Source organism: Manis javanica, chromosome 3 (genome assembly GCF_040802235.1).
Source record: "Manis javanica isolate MJ-LG chromosome 3, MJ_LKY, whole genome shotgun sequence".
In the NCBI taxonomy this organism is placed as follows: Eukaryota; Metazoa; Chordata; class Mammalia; order Pholidota; family Manidae; genus Manis; species Manis javanica.
In genome coordinates this window covers 135,167,979-135,186,274 of record NC_133158.1, presented here as the reverse complement: position 1 = coordinate 135,186,274, position 18,296 = coordinate 135,167,979, and the positions used below count along the sequence as shown (strand labels likewise).

Genomic DNA, 18,296 nt, shown 5'->3' with positions numbered 1-18,296 from the left:
CTTCCACATTAACTTCTTTAGTTGTATATGAAGCATACAAGTTGATTCCTAAGTAGTTTAAAAAACAATCATTCAGGAAAAGAAACATATTTTATAAATCTCTGAATCTCTATAGTTTATCTGAACATTTTTCAAGGGAAAATTTGGGACAAATAGCCTATCAAGAACTTTTTGTCCTGTCTTGGAAATTTGCTTAAAGAACAAAATATTAGAATTTTGAATAGTTTAGTGGTTTATGGAAGAAGTAGGGTATAAAATTGGTGTCATCTAAGAAAGTTTTGGTTTTCCATGATCATGGTCGTCAGGAAAAAAACCAAAACCAGATTTTCTGATATACTTCCTTTTGATTGCTTTTCATTCCCTCAAGGTGTATATAATATCTTCCCTAGATCTTCCACCCCACCCCCCACCCCTGGTTTCTTCCAGCTCTGTGATTCTCTCACATTTTCCATTTCAGACTTCTTTCTCCAATCCTTTTAAAGAGGTTTCTTGGTCAGGGCTTTATTGGTGGTGGTAGCTGCCCTTCCTTAGCTTCTAAGTGAAACTCAGGGTTACTTCCCTCTTCCAGGGACTAGCCTGCTTCTTTGGCCTTCCAACTGGCCTGGCTCTGAGAGTCAGTGATGAAATGGAAACTTGGGACACTTCCTTTGAGGTTACTGAATCATGGATTCTTTAGCTTAACTTATTTAATTTTGGATAGGCATTACAGAGGATAAAACCATTTTATACAAATAATTTTTTTCTTTTATCCTAAAGATACTTTTTCTAAAAAAAAAACAGGTCCTTCTAAATATGAAACCACACTATTTCCCTTTCTCACACCCATTCTAAACCAACATTTGCTATCTAAAAAACAACCTGACAGCCTGTTTTTTCTTGTCGCAAGGAGGATTTCAGTCTTATTCCATCCAGGCTTCCTTATTTAAGCAACACCATTTATAATACCATTTATAAGGTTTGTCAAGGTGGTAGCCATGATTGTGTATCAAAGTCTGGAATGAAACTTTTTCAGGAGAGGGGGAAGTCAAACTATATAGTATATTTTAGTACAGAAAAAAATTGAGCAAACAAAATAATTTGTTTCATTAGTTTTTCTTTATCTAGAGTTATGAAAATAGGTATTGAATGCTTTTTTTATAATTGTCTTCACATACATACATTGTGTACCTTAGTAAGTGAGCTTCTGACGTGGTAGATTTGTGGCCATAAGAATATGTTAAAGAAAAAATTCATGACTTTTGTTAAGGAATGGTAAGGCAGGCTTTATTCAGGACCATTGTACTATGTGTAGGGGCCAGTGCAGTGGGGTTCTGTTATAGGGGAGATCCTGGGCTCAACTCCAAATACAACAAGGAAAAGCAGGAATATATAGCCATGGAGAAGGGTGGATTTCATGAAGAATCCTGGCTAACAGGATTCTTACCCAAGACAGGCCAGGGTGATAGGTTATCACCCGGTGATGGTGGGGGATAAGGAAACCTGACCAGGTATTGAGGATGGAGAAATACCGGCTAACGTGACTGAGCAGGATTCTTGCTAAAACTGGACAATGGGAAGATGAACACAGAAGCTCAAAAGTCATGGCCTAGTTGAGAAGAGTTGGACTCTCTTGTCAACTTAGGGTTCAACCTGTCAACAGAACTGATACCCCCTCCCACACTGATTTTTATTTTTTACCCTCAGACAATATCCTCATTACTCCCTTGAAATTATTTAATCAGTTATCCACTCTTAGGCAGTCACCCTTTTCACTTACAAATGCTAAAAGTTTGAGAAATTAGAAAAACCTGTAAGTATAATACTACCATATTAATAACTTTTTAGTCTTTCTGTACATGGATAGTGTCTTGAAAATTAGAAGACATGTTGCATAATTTTGTAACTTGGAATTCACTTGACTAAATGTAGTGTGGAAATTTGTATTTTTTTAAATGTAAAAATTCGTTGAAGGCCTAAGTTTTAACAAGTAGAAAAGGTAGAGTGAAAACTAAGTCTCTCTCTTATCCCGAGTAACATTTTTAATGGCTGCAGAATAGTATGTCATGTGGATGTACCATGTATCATTTTTAACCTATCACTACTTGTGGACATTTGTGAGGGGGCTTGTTGTTTGGATTTTGTTTTGCTGTTGATAAACACTGGTTGAAGTCTTGCAGAAACAATTTTGGATTGGCTGATTTTTTTTTAAGGGTAAATTTCTTGAATTTCCTTCCTTTCCTACTATCCTGTTATTTCTTCTTCTGACCTTTCCATCATCATTTTCCTACCTGCAAATGCATTTATCATTCAAACCTCAACTTCTATGCCTTTACCTTTACTAACACTTCTTAATGTTACCAGCTATGCATTCTCATCTTTTCCAGGTGTCATACCTGAAATGTCAATGTTCCAGAGAAATTTTTATGTCTTTCCTTTATGAGTGTACCAAATGGTCCCCATTATTTTCAGCTGAACCATGTTTTATATTTTTGAGCCTTGGTGGTTTAATCTGAATGATAAGCCTACAGCTAGAAAGCTTTGAAAATTGCTATATTAAAAGGAGCCCATAAGCATTACTTCCTAATTTCACTGACAAAAAGACAAAAAAAAAAGGGTGGGAGTGGACCTAGAGTCAGAGTGGACCTGGGTTAATAGCTATCAGTGACTATTCTGAGGATTACTATCAGTAATAGCATTACTAAATTAGTAAAACAGTATTATTAGTAAATTTTTATTATTTAGTTACTAAATTATATTACTAAATATAATTAGTAATAAATTACTTAACTTGGTAAAACTAATAGCATTACTAATTTAAACCTGTGCTTTGGCTCTACTAAAGTATTTTCTACCTCATTTCGTAAGTTATTAAAACCTGTACTTGTGTATAAGTTTTGTTAATTTTCATATAACATTTTGGTTAGAGATCTGAGAGTTCTGGACCATCTGAGTCTCAAAAAATAACCAAAGTTATACATATTAATTCTTGACCAAATTCAGTATTCTTTAACTATAATGAAATATGTAAATTCCTATTTATGTATTTAATTATTTGGAAAAATGGATTAAATTCGCTTTTTGAGAATAGAGGTGCTGCTTTTAAGTTTTAAAATAGAGCATTCAAGGTAACATCAAGGTTTTGTCACTTTTCTTTGCAGGGATGGAAAGTGAAGTGAAGCAGTGTTTTATCATATGTATTTCAGCAGACCTTCTGAAATTTAACTAAAACTATGACTGCTCTTTCTTCAGAGAACTGCTCTTTTCAGTACCAGTTACATCAAACAAACCAGCCCCTAGATGGTAACTGTCTATTATTCTTGATTATACTTGGGAAAATATTATTAAATATCCTCACACTAGGAATGAGAAGAAAAAGCAACTATCAAAATTTTTTGGAATATTTTTGCATTTCACTAGCATTCATTGATCTTTTACTTTTGGTAAACATTTCCATTATATCCTATTTCAGGGATTTTGTACTTTTAGGCATTAGGTTTACCAAATACCATATCTGTCTATTTACTCAAATTATTTCTTTTACTTACGGCTTTTTGCATTATCCTGTTTTCCTGATAGCTTGTATAGATTATTGCCTGAATTTCTCAAAAACCACCAAGCTTCCATGGAAGTGTCAAAAATTATTTTATTTCTTTACAGTAATTTTAATTTGGATTTCAGTCCTTACTTATGTTTTAGGAGATCCAGCTATCTACCAAAGCCTGAAGGCACAAGAAGTTTCTTCTTATCAATGTCCTTTCTACGTTAGCATTCAGAGTTACTGGCTGTCATTTTCCATGGTGATGGTTTTATTTATGGCTTTTATATCCTCTTGGTCAGAAGTTATTGCCTTGGTACAGGCTGTTAGGATAGCTTCCTACATGAATGAGACTATCCTGTATTTTCCCTTTTCATCTCACTCTAGTTATACTATTAGCTCTAAAAAAACACTCTTGCCCAAGTTCATTATCTGTTTTCTCAGTACCTGGTCACCATTTGTACTACTTCAAGTAATTATCCTCTTACTTAAAGTACAGATTCCAGCATATATTGAGTTGAACATTCCATGGTTGTACTTTGTCAATAGTTTTCTCGTTGCCACAATGTATTGGTTTAATTGTCAAAAGCTTGACTTAAGAGAGACTGCATTACCTGTGGATCCATTTGTCAACTGGAAATGCTGCGTCATTCCATTTACAATTCCTAATATTGAGCGAATTGAAAAGCCTTTATCAATAATAATTTGTTAATATGATGTCACATTAAAATTAGAACTTACATCTACAGTAAAAACCATTTTATAATGATTAGTCAGAACATAGAAAGAATGAACTGAAGCTTTCCCTCAACTTTCCTATCTTTTCAGAATGTGTCTTTTGGGACTATGCTATTGGGTTTGTTTGTTTTTTTAAAACAAAATAATTCCAAGAAAAATGTTTATACCTGTTCAGGAAAAATGTATGTTACATATATTAATACAGAAGTGAACTGAGTTTAACATTTGCTTACTGATGTTTGTGTTGCATACCCTAAAAACTGTGTGCAAACTGTTAGGTATGTCTGAAATTTGCTGCCAACTTATGATAGGAACTTAAACATTTTTATTAAATTCAGAGCAAGAAAATCAGGATCATTTTCTTAGAATGATTTGGTATAAATATTCTTCGATGTAAGGAGAAGATTAGCTCAATTTAAAGTTAGCCAATTTTTTAAAATATTTTTAATGCACATATTCCTGGAATAAAACTTTTGGTTGCTTACTTATGGAATTGGGGGTAGTGACTAAGATCTCTTCCATGACATACCAGATTCATTTTCAGTTATAACTTACATGTCATATACTTACATGTCAGATCATAATCACATGGGAAATGTATCACACTGTAAGGTGGGGTTTCTTATCCTCAGCACTGTTGACACTTTGGGTTGGATATTTCTTTGTTGTTGGGTAAGGCTGTCCTGCATATTGTAGGATGTTTGGCAGCATCCCTGCCCTCTAGCCACTGGATTCCAGTAGCACTTCTCTTTCTCAGTCACAACAATCAAAATGTCTCCATACATTGCCGAACTGCCCCTGCTAGGCACAACTGCCCCGTGTTGAGAACTACTAAAGAAAAGCAATCTAAAAAGGCAGAATAATCTGATGTCATTTGGTTAATTAGAGTATGAGAATATTCTAATTAACTGCCTAATCTGTCAGTTTCTAAACTTGGCCCTTCTACACTTCTGTGTGACTTTTCCCCTGAATGTGTTTATTGCTAATTGGCCATAGCATGGGACTGAGATATTTTAAAATATACTTAGTAAAAAGTAGCAAAGATTTATACTCTGTGTATTTTAAATCAGGCAAATTTATAAGTATAACTATTTCAAACCCTGTTAAGCTTTTTGTTTACTTATGAGTATTCCCCTGCCTCATAAGCTTAAAGAAAAAAAGAAATTATTCAATAGACCAGCCAAATGGAAGAGGCTTTTATTTATAAAGAAATGAACTTACAACTGGTCTACAATATATTATTGTAATATAAACAAATATAAATAAATGATCCTGTAGGCCCACTAACCTTCCATCCAGACCCACACAAAGCAATATTACAACAATATTCTATGTGAAAATGTGCAGGTAACAAAGGTGCAATTACAAGCAAGTTTAAGCAGCAGAGTATAAGGTGCTTTAATTTAACAGTTAATGTTGCCATCAACAAACATATGAATGCTCAATTTTACTTCACTGAATACAGACACAACAAATATGAAAATCTAAAATTCATACACATGCTACTTGTTAATATGAAAGTGCTTTCTCCTTTTAAAAAAATACACCAAATGGACAATCTTTTTACATAGATCATGGTGTGCTCTTCTAATGCAAAATTAACTTTATTTTAGGTCATACATTTTAAAACTGTAGCTATAGACACCAATCTAGGAACACTTATGCTAATAGTGCTAAAACTATTTCATTTCCTGTAAGGAGGACTCTAATACAATATCCAATGTAAAGAATACATCTATATATACTCTTAACATTTGTTTTTCGTAAAGATAAAAAAAATGTTCTCTCTCCCCTTGGTGATGTTTTGTTCATCCTGGGTGGACAGCTTTTGAGGTTTTAATAATATGAAAGTCTTATTTTAGAACAATTGGAGGAACCAAAAAGAATTTTAAAAATCCGTTATGTGATTGAAGCATCAAAAATTTTTAAAGTTTACTATAACAGTTTGCTTTTGTTAAATCAACAACAAAACATTTTTAACCAAGAAGACAGAAAGCACTAAGAGGTTTGAAATGCCTGCCTCTGTTGTCAGTATCCATCTTACATGCTGCTGTCTACAACTCCAACCTTCTCCACAGGCTCACTCCTTAATATGAGGATAGTTTTTGAGTTTTTTGTTCTACTGAAAAAAAAAAAAGACCAAGCTTTTGAATGAGGTGATTGGCAATCTAGTTAATTAAACACCCAAAATTATACCATCTTTGCACACTCCATTAGCTTTCTAAAATATAAGAATACTTACACAGAAAATATGTAATAGATATTTTAACAGCATAAAATATTTGAAAAACTAGGAAAATTTAAACATTTTAAAAGTTAAACAAATTAACCAGTACCATAGAAAATTTTTAAAAACCTTGACTTCTGATTACTTGGATGCCAGTGTTCCTATTTTCAAAGTCTGGTGTAGATTCTAATATAACATGGACTTGGACATTTTCCTGCTTTAAAAGGGTGTGACTATTATTTTGTATCTTGATGGAGAATATCAGTATCAAGTGATGTTATGTAAAGCTGGGTCAGTAGGAAAGATTACAGTGTAATGCATAGAATACCCAGTTGATAAGGAAACTTCTTACCCAATTAATAAACCCCATTCAATGTTTACTCTCCAAATACTTGTCAATTCAAGCATGGAACTGTTTTTCTGCATTTTAAAGGAAACTCTTTTACTATGTAATTAATTTTTGTGTGCTTTCTAAAATAGATACTGTAATAAGAAAATCTGTGTAATCTTTCTTGCTTTAAAAACAAAACAAAATAAACCTGTTCAGTGGATCTCCTTTGAGATTTTTCAGTTTCAGAAAGTTACTTCACTGTCAGTACTGGATGTAGAGCTTTGGTACTTAAAAAACAGTTAAGTCAGCACCAACTTTTCTCTATTGTTCTGTCACATACCCTGATTAGCACACCTCTGGAATAGATTCAGTGTCAAAATAATTCTGAGAAATATGGGCTGTCACAACAGTCTCAAAATGTAAATCCTTAATGTTAGGCACCCTTATTTTTTAACCTAATCAGATGTATGGCTGATGTTTAGTATGTGAAGTGCGTTTTAGGAATTGTGATGTGATTCATTCAAACCCCTTAGATACCATCTAGTCTAATTCTTTACCCAGTGCTTCAAAAATTCCCACTCACTCCCAGGTTACATTCAGTACAACAATAATTACGTCCATGTTTGTTTAAGCTACAATCAAATTTTTGTTTAGGAAGATTTTGATTACTTATTAGTTCCTTAAGTCATGTATATACCACACACACACACACACACACACACACACACACACACACACACACACACAGTAAGTGTTCAAATGGCTTGCTAAATGAATGGACTAAATATACGAATGACAATGTTTGTATGTGTCATATGTCCAGTGGTTAATTAGCAAGAAGCATTTAGAAAAATGTCCTCATTTGCTTGTCTGTATTTTCTACCTTAATCCTTAAAAAAGATTCTAGGTGACCCAGGAAATTGATGCTTAATAATTATCTCTTAGCGAAAGTTGTGTGAAATGAACCATTAAACAGGAAAAGAGAATTAAGTAGGAGCAACTTTTAAAGTACATCAGTACTCTAGAATCATAGTATTAGAGCTGGGAGTTATCTTAAAAATGATTTAAACCCAAATCAAAACATTTTTATATAGGGTTTCACACTGTATTTTCAGAAGAGGAAACAGTTTCTTAAAAGCTAAATAACTGCCTGAGGTGTCAAACACAGCTAATTCACCAACAGGAAGTAAAAACCCAGTCTTCTGGACCATGTTTTATCTTCATTCATCGTATTTAATGATTACATTCATCTATTATTTACTACTGAAGTAGATTTTGTATTCCTAAAACTAAAAGAATTGCGACTTTTAACACAGTATTCTAAACAAAAATTTTAAGCGGTGGACATTTCTGATTTGCTTGAGGCAAGAGTAAAGATCCTTCTTTCTAAAATGGGTTATTTCACTACCAGCCCCACTCTCTAATAAACACCAACTTCTTCACCTCCATCAATTAAAGCTCCACAAAACATGGATTTAATACTGACAGAATTCCCTAAAGTATAACTTTTTAAGCCAGTAAATGATGACTACTACCAGTCTTTAAGAAGATAACTGAAGTCAGTTTAAATAGGTGATCTAAAAGAACTTACTCATTAATCTTATATTTAAAACTATGCCATGTTAGCATAACAGTTAAAAATTTATACTAATTTCTTCTTCCCAAATTAAAATTCACTGTTTATTCCTCTTAAATACATTTTAAAACCTTTGCACAAGTTTTCTTCCTATGGATTCCTACTGATGCCACCAATATCACTGAGCAATTGTACTTTTCAAAGGCAGTACAAAAAAACCTATTTTCTAATGTACCTCTTCTCCAACATCTGAGATTAAAACTGTCACTGTAACAAATGTTCACAAGTTATAAAGGGGGAAAAAATGAAACAGTAGTGGAAAACAGTTCCTAAAAGGTTCCATAAGCATGGCACTTAAGAGGTGTGTGTTCATGTGTAGAGTAGAACAGAAGGGTTTTCATCAGAGAAACTGGGCTTCACATCTGAAAAGGAAAGAGGGCACTCCCTTTTCATGTATGTGTACTCACATGAAAGTTCAGAAAAAGCCAAATGTTTTCCTCTGGAGTAAGATGATAAAAATTCTATTAGTGCTTTACAACTTTCAAAAAAGCCTTTCTCACAGTATTATTTAAAAATAGAAAGTAAATAAGCTCTAAAAAAATAGGTAAAACTTTTAAATTTCTAAAAATTTAAGAAGCTTTTCCAAAGAAGGTAATACAATTTTCAACATTTTTTACGGAAGAAATGGCGTGAATTGCTGCTATGAAGGAAACTATATAATGACACATTAACGAACTTCTAACAATACAGGAATCTTTTCCCAAAGAATTTTTTAAAAGATGTATAAGCTCTTAAATTGAAATTAAACTTTAGTAAGATTGCATATTTAGTTTTCCTAATACTGTACTTGTGCTTATCTAAGTTGAATCACACTCTTTCAGATGAAATCAAATGCTCCAGACTAAAATATCAATATTGATGAATGTGGATTAAACAGTTCATTTCATGATCCACACACTACTGTGCATCAAAGAAACAGAGGTAGGCTTGTGTTTACTGAAATCTACACTAATAAAGAGAAACCTGTAGCTCTTAGTCATCCAATTCCTAGACTGAAACACAACTTACCAAAATGCCTTTCTTTGTAACAATCTATAAGGTTGATTCAACTATGATACCTCAAATGGATTCCCTAATTCTGAAAACGCTATTATAACAATTAACCTTTGAGTTTTTGACATTCCCCAACTATGATAGTTGTCACTGCTTTCAGAAGTCAAAATTCACTATAAGTATTATTAGGACTATTAATACGCTCCTAAGGACTTAATAAAGAATGAAACAATGAGTGTGATTACATACATGTAAATCTTACTGCTATAACTGGGATCCAACCATTACTACTTATTATTTTGAACTATTGAAAGCTGTATCTATACTACACTCAGTTAACTGCATTATTCTCTTAGGTCTGGAATGCTTTTTCTCCTATTTGTCTCCTCCTCCACTTCCCTATCCTCCCCACCAGAAAACCTTCTGCGTGGCCCAGCTAGTTACATATGTGGTGCAAAAGAAACACAATGAACAAATATTGTGCCTAAGTGAACCAGTTTTCACTGCTCAAAGCTTTCACTGAAACATGACTGTTAGGTATTAGAAAGTCCTGCCCCAGGTCCCTCCCTGAAATTAAACCCACTACAAAATCCTTTCCAAGGATTTTCAGCAAAGGTCTAAGAAGAAAGTTTTCAAGCAGTTTTCTTCGGGCTGGAGGCGGCTGAGGGCAAGTAAGGGTGAGCAAAACCGGTTACTAGGTAATGCTCAATGCCAGCTGCCCATGGGCAGCATGTGTTCTTGCCAGTCACTAGGGGGAGGATCTTCAAACCACAAAATATAACCACGTTGTTCTGGTGGGAAATACATCTTTAAAATGTTTAACAGTGTGTCCAGCCAGGGATTTCATACACTTGATATGGCTGTGAGGACAGCATCATTCACATACATCTATAACAAGTTTATTCTGTCCAAAACTGTTGACACACATGTAAACATAACCTAGGACTGTACAATCTATATATGCCTTCCTTCCATACTTGTGCCATGGTGATACCAAAACCCTGCAAATTCAAATAATGGAATTTTGTAACATTTAATTGAACAAGTCAGTGATATGGGGCACTATGACAGATTTCAGTCTAAGACTGGTATTTTAATAAATGTCTCTCATTTGACACTGGTATATGAGGATTGGCTATGTCAAAAATCAGTCAAAGGCATGGGCACAACAATACTTACTTCATACAGTTTTAAGTGCTTCAACACACCAGGAAATAAAAATAGGCAGTGAGCCACCTAAAAATTTATTTAAAACTAGGTAGATAAAATATGAATATTAACTTCAAAAGTGCAGAAATCTGTTCAGTGTTGAAATGGGATAGACTAACAAAATGGCAGGTCTCTTATCTGCATCTCTCTCATTCTCAAGCTCCACTAATGTTTCTTTCCTTCCATTCTGCCTTCGTTACTCCTAGGTATCAGCCCTTAAACGAGGACTTTAAAAAAGTCTGTTTAGAGGATGCCACTGCAAATCAAAAGTACCATCATGGAAATAGTTATATGTCACTTAAAAGTGACAAGTTTTAGGACAGCACTCTGTCTCATACTGCTTATATCAAAGCTGCATAGCTGTGTCAGACACTTGTCTACACAAGGCTTGATGCAAATCCACATCATGTAAAAAATAATTTTACAAACCAGCTCTCAGTTTGTTTATTTTCTTAGGAACACATGGCTTAAAGCAAATAAAATTTCAAGCTTGTAAGGTTTTTTTTCCCTCAGTGGGAAAAGAGTGCATCAGTTTAAAAAAGTCAGAAAATGCAAACCTAGGTAGCAAAGTCAGAATTTCCTGCGTACCCTTTATGCTTGTCATTCCCTCTCCACAATCAAAAGGCTGAAATAATTAGTAACAGGAAGGAAAATGAAAATAATAGCACTTTCCTCAACTATATCATACTAAAACTGTGCACAGGAGAGGTGAACACCCAGTGTTATCTGTATCCATTATATATAACTGAGGCTTTGAAATTAAGACACTTAAATCTTCTAGAAAGAAACAGCTCCATCAATGGGAAAAACTACCAGTTGAAAGCAAATGAGGCATTTCTAAACAAAACAACTCACTTGAAAAAAAGAAGGTGCAGACTAAAGAATTCTTAACATAATTTTAAGAATGAAGATTATATAAGGTACCTTCAAATAGAAACCCCTTTTCTTGGATGCTTAATGCTGTACCAGGCATGGGCTTTCAGTTAAGTACATAATGACTGATATTAGAACAGGGAGTAAACAAAAGGCAAACCTGTAGCACAGTCAAAGTTAAGACTTTACGGGGTTATGGGAGGTAATCATTATTGTTGGGGAGAGAAGACATATCCCCAAATAATCAACTGTTCGTGGATTATCTATGATAAAGTTTGAATTCCAAAGGAGATTTTTCTTTGTGTCCCTACCCCCCATATGTTGGACCATTTCTTACTGATGTGTAGCCTCTACTGTGTTCTGAAATTGAAAATGAGGGGGAAAGTCAAGCATATGATAACTCTGTCACAATGATTAGCTGTACTAATAAACAAAAATTGACTACAGAGTACCTACCTTTCCTTGAAACTTTAATTCAATAATTAAAAATGTGAAATAAAGAAATATGTAACATTGACTACAAGCTATTGTAGGTCTGGAACATGAGCCTTACACTGTATTACACATTCTAATCCTACACATAACTATTAGTAAACATCTTTTTTAAAAACATTACTACACAAAAGAATCCCACAAAGCATACATTCAAACAAGAAGCATCTAAAGATTAAAAAAATTACCCGCTGTATTTCTGTATAAAAATAATCAACATTTTCTAATGTACACAAAGCTGAAAGATAAATATCTGTAATGTCTTTAATGACATCTTTAGTCTTCTACTAGCTCAACACAATCTTTTTGAAAAGAGCAGTGACAATGACTGAAACCCATGGACTCTTCCCATTCACTGAACTTCTGGCAAATTTCTCTGTATGTTCCTTCAGTTACCAAAACATTTTCATTGTGGTAAAGATAAGATAAAGGAAGATTAAAACAAATTTTTGATGCCCAAGACTACAAAGCTTTCAGGGCTACCACAAAAATTTGTTTTAGTGTCGTAATTCTAACAGAACACTAACTTTTCAGTAAAAAGTTTTGCTTTGAAGTTTTTTCCCCTAAAACAAATACAAATTAGGTTTGATTATCCAAGAAATAACACTTGGTAAGTCCTTTGCAGGAAGCATGCAAGGGTTTAGTCAAGGGAAAAGGAATGTGCATTCTAGCTAGACCCAGCATGTTCAACATCAGAAAAATCCAAAGATCAAATATCTACCTGTTACAAACTATTGCCTTGCCAGCAAAGGCTGTGCACTGGCTCATAAGGTATAATCATATTATGCCTTCATCAGTGCAGAGGAGCAGAAAAATATGAAAGATAATATGAATGAGTACTTTCTGAGAGTCAAATATTGGTACCTAGTCCTTATAGGCCAATTTAATGGATTTTCTCCTCCTTTTCTAGTATGAATGAAACTAGGAAGAATGCTTCAGCAGGACATTAATACTATCTTAAATACGTCCATTGTATAATGCATCCCTTATTAAGTTCCATCTTTTAAAAATATCTCCTTGGGTGAAAAACAGCAACATTTATCACTCCTACATCAGGGTTTCTCGGCCTTGGCACTACTGACATTTTGGGCCAGATAACTCTTCGCTGTGGAGGGTTGTCCTGTACACTGTAGAAAATTTAACAACTCCCCTAACCACTACACACTAGACACCAACAGCAACCCCACCCACAAGCTACGACAGCCAAACTGTCCCTAGATATTGCCAAATGTCCCCTGGGGAGCAAATCTGACTTTCGTTTGATAACCACTGCTCTAAAATGTATAAAAACTAAGAGAAAAACTAACTTTCTCAGTCACACTAAATTCTTGGTCAAGTTTGGAATAGAAACCAACTCTTCTGACTTCAGATCAGTATTATTCATGCTAGAGGACAATCCTTTTTATAGACAGAGCAATTGTCTACAGACAAGTTTTTCAAAAAATGCACATTGATACCTCACATACTATTCTAGCTGCTGGACTCCTTAATTATCTCTCTCATGACACCCTAAGAAAACTTAGAGGGTAGAAAAGCATGTAAGAAAATCAAATTAAATGAGGAAAAATGTAAATCATTATATTACTTTTAAAAGGATCCTTTATATTAATGATAAACATCACCTTTAAAAAAATTTAGTATAACACATTTCTTTGAAAAATATCATGGCCCTCTATAACAAGGCTTTCAATGTTGCATGTAACCTCTAAAATTAATTTCACCAATGTTGGCTAATTACAAAAATCTATAATGAATTGTTACTCTGTAGAAGAAATGTCAGCGTTTGATGTGGCGATGTCAGTGTGCTTGGGTATCCACCACAATAAGTGACAATATTTGAGGCCAACTTGAGCCTTTACCTTACAAGTTTAAGAGAAAAACTGCTGTTATCTGAAAGCCTCATGATACGGTTAAGATTCCTTCAGAGAGTTGATGCGTGCACAGATCTTTAGGGCTGGGCCTAGCTTGATATTCATTGCACTCATAAGATGGTCTTCTTTTAGCAAGAGAAGGGCCTGTCCATCAATCTCCTGTGCTCTGAACTCATCTGCGATATCTTGGCAGCCTGGAATTTGAACAGAGGAAGAAAGGTCAAATTCATATGCAACAATTAGATGTTACTCCTAATAGTCAGTGTTAAGTTCTCAGGTCTGAGTATCTGAAATATAGGCTGAGAAACAGATGAAATTTATATATGGTAGTCTTGAGTTCACTCCTGAAGAAGAGTGTGTCTCTTGGCATTCTGAAAATAAGAATAATTCAAAATCCAAGCAAACCAGTTTACTTGGAATTCTTGTTCTAAAAATAGTATTAAAGTATGTACAAATTACCAGTCTAGATATAACATACCTTCACAGAAAGGATGATGGTATCACTTTAAAGCATGCCACACATATAACTAGTTCAGATTAACTAGTTATTATACCTCATGAACTTATCTTTGTATAATATATCCTTCACATATATAGGTATAGAGGAATAAAATATATGTTCTGCTATTTAAAAAACAATTTAGGAATATTTTCTGAAGTACCAGAATACTGCTTTAATTGTCATTTGTCCCTTATTCTAATTAACAACCTTCAATTGCCAAGCACATCTAAAACATTTTCATTGTTCACTAAGGACAGAACCAATCATCAAGATTGTAGTATCGATCTACTGCAATGCTGCTGAAATGTACTACTGCTCAACTTGTAATATCAACTTCAAATCTTAGTATCTCCGAACTCATTTCCACTTTTGATAAGAAAACATAAATTCTCATTAAAATTATGATCTTGCCAGCTAATCTCTTGCCAAATAACCAATATTTTAGCTCTCAGTCTAAACCAGAAGCTTTAGCTAGCAACAATGCTAGCATCTATTTAAACTCCAAATGTTTTTATTATCTACCAAATTTTGCATAGTTAGGTTACACAATAAACTTCCCCACTAAGGGTAAAGAAACCAGGAGGGAAAATAATGAATTAAGGAACCAAGAGAGGAAAGAATGCAGTAATGTGGAAGCTTCCTTATGAGATAGCAAAATTATAAAAATGAATTTAAGAATAAAAACTAACAGCTAACGTCTTTTATTCAAATCAGCATTCTAAGGGAAAACACAGAGAGAGAATGAAAAATGGAAACTGTTACACCTTTGGATACCACAACTTTGCTGGCATGATTATGTTTTCTATTGCAAATGCATCCTCCTCTTGTTTATATAAGGTAATGATGTCATTCCTATAACCTCAGCACCAGGCACAAAGAACTGTAGGTGCTAAATACATACATTTTGGGGTAAGAAAAGGACTGAATGAGTGAGGGAACAAACTGAACAAAAACAGCAGCTGTCTGCAAGAGTAATACAAACACTTTACTTCTGCATTCAGCTGTGCGGCCGCCTTTCCTCTTGGCTCTTTTCCCATCTTCTCTGTTGGTTGTATCTCTTCCTGTTTCCTATATAGCAGCCAGGTTTTCAATTTCTCTATTTTAGTAATTTCTCAGACTTTTAAAACTTGTCATTTCAATAGTACACTAGACAAAAAAATTGTTTTATGGTTTTAACCATTCACCATATAAAAGAAACTATGTAATTAAAATAGGATTACTCACCATAGAAAAGCCCCTTTTCTCTTCCCAGAGGTAGCTCTCAAAACTGGGCAGACAAAACTGACTAATCTTGCATCTAGTTGTGACTTCATCCTTCTTTTTATGAAAGAACTAATGTTCTTCTCTCTTCAGTCTTACTTACAAGAACACAGGAAAGAAAAGAAGAAAGATAGGGTAGGACTTAGATTCAGAAAACAGGAGCACTGAGAAGTAATGAGGACCGTAAGAGCTACATTTGGGAATAGAAATGAGTTCTTCATGAGGAGTAGCATGCCCTTGTTTCTCTGTATTATGAGATCCCTCTTCAAATGTTGTCTTATAGGTGGACAGTGAAGTATCAGTAAAATAATAAAGAACAAAATGTGCTTTGGGCAACAGCATGATCGAATAGGAAATCATTATCTTCAGAATTTTACATCACACCTTTCTCAAGCCAACCATAACAAATACTATACACAAGTATAGAAATGAAAAAATTAAGTGACTTAAAAAAGAAAAAGGAAAACCAAGAAGCAGAAGCAAATACACTTTCAGAAACTCTTTAGAAAAAAATGAGTTTTTAAAAAAATTCTAGATGCTAAAGGTATACTGAGCCAAAGTTCAATGAATTTCCGACTTTAGAATCTACTTTTGCAAAACAGTTGGTGCCCCAGGGATGCATACAAAACATCCCAGCTGTATCAACTAGTCGGCTCAGCTGTCTTTATATCACCAGAAGCAGTTACTGGGTTGGGCATGGACCTCTGCACATGGTCACAGGTCACAAATGAACTTCCTAAGTGTTCAGTTGCTTTTCCAGCTAAACCCAAAGCAAAAATACCCCACCCAAAAAATTACTTCAGTAAGGCTGGAGAAAGGATATCACCTGCCACTAAATACTACAGAATAAATAAGTCCCGATACTATTATGAAGTATTAGTATTATGAGAGCCCTTAGATAATTCCTACTTTATATGCCTACAGAGAAATCAAACATATAGCAGATTCACAGATCACTAAATACAAAATAAACTGATCTTTGCAAAACACAGTTCACTGTATCAAGGAAGAGTTAAATAAGTTAACTGCAGTTAGTTGAAAATAAGAATTATTCCCATGGAGAACTTTTCAATGTACACAAAAATTTAAAACATAATTTTTCACTCTTGTAACTGATGAGATCTGGGTGTACTGCATCTTAGCTCAAATACACAAGGATGGTTCACAAAATGACATTATACAAAGAGAAAACTCTAGGAGTAAATATAGGTGCCCTGAGAAAAGAAGGAAGCCCATCCTCAATTGGAAAGAAAATATGAGACAAAAATTACACGTTTGTTCATTCTATGAGAAAAGCTTCAGAGTATACTACTCAGGGGAAAAAAAACACAAACCAACCCTGAATGAGCTTAAAGAGGCTCAGAGGGAAGTTTACAAAGGCTACAAGAGCACAGAAAAGTGAAGATATAGGTACTTTTCTGGTATGAAATTCACCTTAACATACAGGCATTATTCAGAGAAAAACTTTAAGAAAGAAGATGTAATTGATCACAGTAAAAATGTTTGTTACTTATCTTGTCAAAGCAGTTTGGAATGACTCCCATTTAATCAATAAAATAAAAGCAGGGTTACATTAAGCAGATTATTAAACAATATCAAGCAGTTCTTAATTATAAAGCAGTCTCGTTTTAATAATAGGTAATGTTCTCTAACAACTGGCCAACGAAACTGTCTTTAACTCAGACAAGCACCTCAAGTTATAAGCAGTAATAACTTTTTAAAACTCAAATGCAGCAAGAATAGTCAAAGGAGTTAACCTTTGTTCTAATAAAGCAGCTAAGAGTAGCCTGATGGCAAATGGATGCTAGGGACAATTAGAAAATCTGCCCTATAAAAAGCATATGAAGTGATAGAAGAATCAGCAATATTTATTACTTGTTAATTACTTGGCCAACTACCTCCCTCAGGATATGAACCAACCCTCCTTCCCAAAGGAAAGAAGTGTTTTCCCCCAAATGAGAAACCAGACTAACAGCTCACATGCCACATTCAGAAGTCTGAGACTACTTCTGAAGTAGGTAATTCTAAAGTTGACAGAATCAAAGGCCGGCTCTGGGGATTGGTATAGATTAGAGGGCTAATTCTCAAGGCATCTGAACTAGTCTAAAAACAAATTTATTTCATTAACTATTAAAACCACAACCAGTGAAGACTCACCATCCTCTAGTATATCAGTTTTAAAGCAGATTCTAAACCTACATTGTCCACACTTAACTCACACCTCAATTTTCTTAGGTGCGTGCTTAAAAACATTCCATGAAAAATGTATACCTCTTTGAACAATTTCATCTTTCTTTAAAAGTGACCATAGTTTGAAAAAAAAAATGATTTAGCATTTCTAAAACAAGCAATTGACAAAGTAATTTAATAAAATTTCATAGAGTTCTATATATAAGGCAAAAATGACTATTTTTTTAAAGTAGTAATACTTCTTAACAAAACTTTCTTCACTCACACAGCACATTAGCTATAATTTGCTTCTGAGACAATGGTTACCTTCATAGAGATTAATTAGCAAAAATAGCTGGATTAATTTTAATAAGCCTATAGGCAACTTCAAAGGGGATGTATTTTTCTGGAAAGTTTATGTCAAGAGAAATGGTATGATTCACAGTAAAACCAAAATGGAACAAACATTAAAAAAATCTTG

The 18,296-nt window shown here is 34.1% G+C and overlaps 2 protein-coding genes across 9 annotated transcripts in view; one reads left to right on the top strand and one right to left on the bottom strand.

The window, feature by feature from the left end:
* The window catches only part of GPR160 (G protein-coupled receptor 160), a 30,565-nt gene extending 23,535 nt beyond the window's left edge, over positions 1-7,030 (top strand). For both annotated transcript variants that reach the window (XM_037003068.2, XM_073232102.1), the window contains exon 4: positions 3,138-7,030. In XM_037003068.2, coding sequence (XP_036858963.1) covers positions 3,210-4,226 — 1,017 coding nt within the window. In that variant the 5' untranslated portion in view covers positions 3,138-3,209 and the 3' untranslated portion in view covers positions 4,227-7,030. The remainder of the gene's footprint in view (positions 1-3,137) is intronic.
* Positions 5,434-18,296, bottom strand: part of PHC3 (polyhomeotic homolog 3) — a 93,719-nt gene continuing 80,856 nt past the window's right edge. For all 7 annotated transcript variants that reach the window (XM_017654616.3, XM_017654618.3, XM_073232100.1 and 4 more), the window contains one exon: positions 5,434-14,078. In XM_017654616.3, coding sequence (XP_017510105.1) covers positions 13,924-14,078 — 155 coding nt within the window. In that variant the 3' untranslated portion in view covers positions 5,434-13,923. The remainder of the gene's footprint in view (positions 14,079-18,296) is intronic.